The sequence below is a fragment of the Buceros rhinoceros genome, unplaced genomic scaffold (assembly GCF_000710305.1).
Source record: "Buceros rhinoceros silvestris isolate BGI_N320 unplaced genomic scaffold, ASM71030v1 scaffold3873, whole genome shotgun sequence".
NCBI lineage: Eukaryota > Metazoa > Chordata > Aves > Bucerotiformes > Bucerotidae > Buceros > Buceros rhinoceros.
The window spans coordinates 43,216-50,595 of record NW_010405218.1 but is presented as its reverse complement, the minus strand read 5'-3'; the positions used below and the strand labels follow the sequence as shown (position 1 = coordinate 50,595).

Genomic DNA, 7,380 nt, shown 5'->3' with positions numbered 1-7,380 from the left:
CAAACAGCCAGTACTTGTGAGGGGGGGGGGGGGGGTTGGGGCTCTTGTAAATAGTTACAGATCCTTTCTGTAAGATAAGTTATTCTGATTGTGTAAGAGAAAGGGAGAACAGGTTCAGTGATTAAATTTTTTTTCATCCTCCTCCTCAAAAAGAATCAGAAGGTTGCTTCTAATCACTGGTTTACAGAGCTCGAGTTGTAATGCATTTCTGAAATACACTCATGGTATTTCTGAAAGCTGTGGAAATGTGCTTTGGCATTATCACTGAATTCACAACAGCTGGAGATGTGACCTTTAAGTATCAAAGGCTAAGGTGGGTTAGCCTTTCAGCAAGTCAGATAAAGTCACAAAGGTAGGAGAATTTTGAAGTATTTGGATCTGTGAATTTATACAAGGTTGTAAAAACATTCTTTTTGTATCAGTATTTCAACACATTCTTTAGAACACGATCAAAGGACTAAGGCCACCTTTACACTGAGGTCAAACTCAGAACTACCAAGCACTCACAGCTTGCTGCACAGAACACCGTAATACGTGACAGCACCCAGAAAGTCTGCCTTAGCACTAAGGTAACATAAGAATCAGCCCAAACAAACCCTTCACAACCACTAGGAGGAACATATTTACTTAATTGTAATCTTAAAGCCTGACCTTAACAAGTGTTCAGGCACGCAGGAGGCCCGAGGCACACCATCACGCCAGATATAAGAAAGCCTACTACCGGCTACAGGAAAACCTGACTTCAAGATACAACTTGCAAAGAGAGTCAATCCAAGAAAGACAGAAGAGCAACGCCTAGTCATGAAAGATCTGTTGTTGGTGAGTTTTGCTCGGGATTTTTTTTGAAAGCTGCTGACCAGGACCACCATTTTTTCTATTTAAAGGCATTGCTATTCCTACATTATACAAGGATTTCTGGACTACCATAAGGCTAGTCTTTATCAACTATTGCACAAGCTTCCTGGTGCAGCATTACAATGTCTACTTACAAAATCTGCTTAGTCAGGTATAGGATTTCAACAAAACAATTACATTCAAAGATACAGTATAAAAATCTAATATTCTACAGTGACGAAGATTGTAAAAATGCCTGCTCTTTGCTAATCTTTCAGTGCTGATACTGCAGTACAGTTTTCATACTTTCAACAGCATACTTTTAAGTAACTGCAGTCACCATATGTTCCTGCAACTGTTCATAAAGCTATGCTGTACACCAAATTATTAAAAAAGAAAGCAAGCGTGAAAAATAACAGAGATACAGGCCTGTATACACCCCGAAATTTTTTAGGAAACTTTATTTAGTATTATTCTACAGGGCAGCCCACTCACGAGACAAAAACAACCAAGGTTTACCACAGGAGAAACCTAGGGAGCCCCTCTAGGGCTCCAGAGAGAATGCCTATCACAAGCAATCTGAATCGGCAGAGCTCAGCCCTGAGAGGTACTGCTTAAAGGAAAACGTGCTTAAGGGAAACTATCTAAGTCCATAAAACAAAAATCAAGGGCAGCACGCTAACGCCACAGACCTATTTGGGGTCAGAGTTGAGGAACACCAGTACATAATGTCCAAACTGCAACATCAACAAAAACACCATCACCAAACTGAACAAAAATACACGCATCCAGCTAACATTACTAGGCGCTTTCTTTTTGAGCGGGAAGATTAAGTCCCTGTAGTTTGTTTTTTTTTTTTCCTCGGAAAATTTTCTCAGAACTGAGACACTTCTGTTTAAATCCTACAGGAACTACAGGCATAAGGCTAAGCTGCAGCACATCCAAGTGCCAACTCCAGCATTCCTAACAAACCAACAGTGTCAGGTCTATTAAAAAGTAACTTAGTGAGAAGACCTGAAAGAATACAGATCCTATGACAACTGAGTGGTGTACAGCTTTTATTTATGACCTAACAGAGCACTAATTCTGCAAGTTCAAGAGCTTGCCTGAAGCTCGACGCCAAAGGACATTTCTACCATTGTATAATTTACCTAAACATTATTTCCATAACCAAAAAAACAAGCCTAGCGAAAGTGCCTAAACCCATAGGCTACGGATTTACACCTTTCTGCAGTGGCACAACTTCAAGAGAAAGTTGGGGTAGAAGTCCGGTATCAACATTTACAGCTGCAATGCCCTCCTGGGCAAGTGGCAGGTGTTGAATTTAACACCTTGCCACTGAGAAGAGACCAGAATCTGGGTGTCACAACAGTCAAGTCCTTCAGTGAATCTAAGCTGTGAGTAACGAACCACGTCTGTGCTGTCCTTCTGTAGCAAAACCACTATTTCTTTGAAATACGTAAGCTCTGAAACAGTTGGCTGCAGCAACCACTTAAAGTTTGTTACCTTGCTTCTTCAAAAGACTGCTAAATACTTATTTGTACCTGGGAAATACACCATCTGAAACTGTCCTAATATTCCAACACCAAAGCCACAACCTCACTGATTCCCTGGAAAAATGAATGACACTGGGAACACATTTTTTATTAGCAGTTGTATTAAGTCAGGACTGGCAGGGGTCTTGCACAGGCCACAAAACAACAAGTACCTGTATTTGCACACACAATTTAAAACCATCCTAGGACTTTATTGGCTGCATCTTCAAATTGCCTAAAAACCTCACACTCTTGGTATTCTATGGCAAATTTCAGTGAATACACACCTTGAGTCTAGCTGACTCAGATCACTGAATTAAGCCAGTTCTGAATGTCCAGGAACTCTCATAACTCTTATATGAGATTAAATAAAGGCTACATGTGAAATTGTGGAATATATAAAATATATACATACTGAGAGTAACCTATGCGTGTAGACCATCACTTCTGGGACTGAGTCTACCATAAATTACAGAATCTGGCAAGCAGACCAAAGATGTTTCGAATTAACTGCAACTGTGCCAAATAATTTAACAGCAAATCCTAAGTTTAAAAATCTGTGAGAGAATGTTCTGTAGGACCACCAGAGTCTCCTAGTGGCACCTATCTGTAACCAGCAAGCCACAAACTTTGATACCCTCATTTAGGTTAAATAAAACCAAAGAGAGTATTTTGTTACTACAGCTTTGCAATTTCACATTCACTGACTGAATAAAAGGAGTTAAGTTTCTAACTGACTGACACCACTTGCATCCCTTGAATTTTGGAGGTTTTTTTGAAGCTGACAATCATGGAATTGGGGCCAGGCGGGAAGGTAAAACCAGCTCTGGGGATTTGTCACAAGGCTGGCCTATCATCCAGCTAACAATCATCTAAGATTTTGCTAGTTCAACCAATAACCTGCCGGGTTTTTTTAAGCAGCTTTTGTTGCAAAGTCATCCAACACTAGTTCTCATACCACAGACATTGTTTTGCAATAATAATGAGAGATTCTTGAACAGTAAAGCAAATATCTCATGTCATTCAACTCTCAGGTTTTGTTCCTCCAGATGATGGTCCCTGGTTAATTCCAAAGAACTCAATCTGTAAAAATTTTCCATCCTCTGAATATAAATATTGTCTTTCAGAAGTATGAGATGGACACACTGAGCAAGTCAATGAAGGTAACAATGGTTAACAGACTAATTTAATAGTGGCTAATCTAATGATGTTCCCAGCTGACATGTCAGTTAGGAAACTGGAAGACGACCAGCAGCTCTGCATGTATTCATGCCATCCCTTAGTAAACCAGAATACTAAACATTTGCAGCTCTGCAGAAGGGACTGTGGAATGAAGTCTTGCAGTCCAGAAGCATTTCCATCCCCCAATCACCTAAGAAAACCTGTAATTTCTACCCATGTCTTTTGAAGTATCAGACAGAAGACTGGCTAGTGAAATACTCAAGAGACTGCAGAGAGACGCCTCTCTTGCATATCTGACTCACATGACTTACTCATTTGTTTCTGACAAACTGATTGCCAGATTTACAATTCCCCCTACCTCTCACAACAGACAATTTCTCACATTCATTTCCAGCATGAAGCACAGATTACTAGCTGTTGAGATCATCTGACTGTCTACTCGTTTCTCTGACTCCAAAGATCTTAAAATGTATGCGATTTTTACCATTTTCGCTGTTTGTGTTGCACTGCACCCTTGAAATAAGTATTTCAGTCTTTCGGGAGGTGCCTACCATCTCAGGCATCTGTAATTTAGACTGATAGCTCTTAAATGGAGCTTCTCTTGTAAAGAGCAGATGAGCTCAGCTTCTTCTGACCCCAAATTCCATTAAAACTATCATACATCCATTGTAAGCAGTAGCGGAAAGTCAACCTCACCACGCAATGAGAACATACACCTCAACTGGTAACAGCACTGAGTAACAAAGATCTGTACTCATAGCTCCAAGATGATTGTCTTGGATCCTGCCTAAGTTCAGTTACAGAAATCAATGCAGAGGGAACAATACTGAACCTAGGTCAGTGCTGAGGAAGTCTAGGCTGCTCTCTCTCCCATCAAGCTTGGCAGAATTCCCTCAGAGCCTTTCTGGACTGTACTGTGCACGTCAAAGTCTTTCTTCAGGCTCAGAGCAGCCTTCCTGACTTCATTTCTAAATGTCCTTTTTTTGTGAGTACATCTGTGTCAGGTCTCCTCTTTAAACAATCTTTATGCTGATCTCCAAGACTGTCATTCCACTATGGATGAAGGTTGGATGAAGCCCATTTGCCTACTCTAGGCATTCTCAATGATTCTACAAAGACTTTTGTAATTTTGTCCAGGAGACAAAGTCTGAATTGCATAACACATCATTATCTTTTTGAGGAAAAAGATACATACAAAGACCCACTTAGTATCAAGAACCAGATGGAAACACGTGTTGCATTTATCTTTCAGAAGAATTAGTTTAGTGCAGAACAGACCAAATCTGAAACCTGCATGTGGAGAAGCTCTACGCAGAAAGGCTGACCGTATTCAGTCCAATGGGCCAAGGCTGCATATAACAACACTGTATGAGATCAGGTGACTCCTGAAGAGCTTTAGCCAGATTAAGAATTAGTAATGCAAAAATAAACCAAGTTCCACCTTGGTTACCCAGGCAGGAATGGGGGTCTCTATCACCCTGTCTCTTACGTGTGATCTCTGACAATGTAAACTAACACTCCAATTTCACGTGGATGAAGCATATAGAAAGATGACACCATGAAATACAGCCAAAGAAACAGCTTTTTTACGGATTTCACCTTTGCCCCACTAAACCGAACAGGAATTTCTCTTGACTTCACTGGACGCAGGACCTTGGCCTATACAAAAATCCGTACTTCAAGATGGCCCACGTAAGAATGTACTAAAAGCAAGAAGTTTAGAAAGGCTCCTTTGGCGTATCTGCATAAAACACAATAATTACCATGTTGAAGTAAGACCGGATTTTGACCCCTCTTGCCAAATCCCAAACTATGACATTTCCATCATGTCCAGCAGAGAAGAGAACTCTTGGATCAAATGGATGAGGTTCAAGTACAAACACTTCATCTTCATGTCCCTGGAATTAAAGATACAGCAAGATGAACAAGAGTATTGTCTCAAATACGCACCCGGAAATTCAGTATGAGTACAGTAGCAACTGCAACATTTGACTGTGAAAGTGTCCATCAAAGAGTAACTACTCTGACCTCACACCTCTGGGGTTTTTTTGTAACAGTGTATTATACTCTTCTCTTTTTAGTTGCAATTTTAGCTTACTAAGAAGCATGTCACCTTCACAAGTATATCACAATACTTTCACCATGACTTTAAAATGCTGGAATCCACCACATTCGGTATTTTTGGCTTAACGCACCACAGATTTCAGTTTCTTTAGGCAGAGTAGCAGCTAGAAATCTAATTTAGACCCATAAAGAATCAAATATATGACCCATAAAGAATCAAATATATAACAAAAAGTTAGAGAACAACATCTCTGAAAGTAATACCAAAATTCAAAACTTTGCATGAAATATTTCCATCTCTAGTGAAGCATCTAGTTACCTAAAATATCTATTTTCTCAGTCAAAAAAAACTATCACACCGTAACAAAAATGTTGCTTTCTTCTAGCTAGAAGACTAATTTTTTTCTATTCATGGACTGTTTAGGTTGCAGAAGTGTCTCTGTTTAAAAAGGGCAAACTTATCCATTAACAATATTTCAAAACATTTGTCACTTTAAATACAGGTAAAAACAAACAACTGTTTCTTTCTCTATTTCAAGACAGCACTTCAGGAAAAAAAAGTCCACAACTGGCTTCAGACATCTTGAACATCAATGGCTATTTGTGACTTTAAAGCTTTATTTTCTAATAAGCGGCTGATAGACATCTCTATTACAGCTCAATTATCTGGAAGTATTTGTTAAGGCAGTTTTCAGACAGAAAAAGAATGTGCAAAGAATTTTGATGATGTATATGTGAATTTTGCATTCAGGATTGATAAATCAAGAGGGACCACCTTACCATGAGAATATGAATGAGTTGGCCAGTAAAAGAATTCCAAACTTTCAGAGTCATGTTATTTACTGCAGTTATAACAGAGTTGTCATGGCGATCCCATGCCACCATGGTCACTTTCAGCTTTGTGATTTTATCTTCCACTCCTTGTAAACTTTGTCTAAAACAAAAAACAAAAAGTATCAATGCAATCCTAGTTTGCCGAAACATTTTTATGTCCATAACAAGTGAAATACTTCTGTATTATGCTTTATTAAGAACAGAACCATTACTTCAAGAAACTGGAAAAATGAAAGATGTTTTCCATTATGTAGCACATACAACCACAAAACAATAGTACATGTTTAAACAATGACTAAAGCATCCTCTAAATATCCTAAAGAACATGTTGATCTGTTTTTTCAGAAAATGCTCTCTGATACATTACCTAACCCAATTGATTTTGATAGCTAAAATACTTCTTACATTTGAAGAGTGAAAATCCAAAATAATCAACCAGTGAACAGTAATTTGTCCTGCAGGATATCTGTAATAAGTTATTATAAATAAGGAGAAAAGTATTCTTAGACCTTTAAGTATGTTAAATTCTCAGGCTATATTTAGTTCTGTATCACCACACTTACATCACTATCAGTAATAACAGCACTCAATTTTGCACGTATTTTATTTTTATCCTTAACCAAACACTAGCCATTTGTAATATAATCTATCAGAATGCTCTAAAAATTACATTTTTGTCAGCATGATTTAAAGATGAACCACCTTTGAATTCTCTAGCACATTAATTTCTGGGAAAACATCAACCAAATGCAACAACAGCATATTACTCTTAAGTAGACAAATACAAAATCTTCCATATAGTAAGCACTACAACACATTACACAACTGTATATATCGTATAACTCAATAATAGAAAATGTAGTTATAGCCAGATTCCTTTCTAGATTCAATGCAGAACCCAGGAGGTTTTATAAGCCGAGCTCACTCTTTC

At 38.5% G+C, this 7,380-nt stretch overlaps 1 protein-coding gene across 1 annotated transcript in view; it reads right to left on the bottom strand.

The window, feature by feature from the left end:
• PHIP (pleckstrin homology domain interacting protein) overlaps nucleotides 1-7,380 on the bottom strand; it is a 96,195-nt gene that overhangs the window by 56,594 nt on the left and 32,221 nt on the right. Inside the window, exons 10-11 of the mRNA XM_010133631.1 lie at nucleotides 6,396-6,549; nucleotides 5,315-5,449 (exon numbers count right to left, since the gene is read on the bottom strand). Of these exons, the coding sequence (XP_010131933.1) occupies nucleotides 5,315-5,449; nucleotides 6,396-6,549 (289 nt within the window). The remainder of the gene's footprint in view (nucleotides 1-5,314; nucleotides 5,450-6,395; nucleotides 6,550-7,380) is intronic.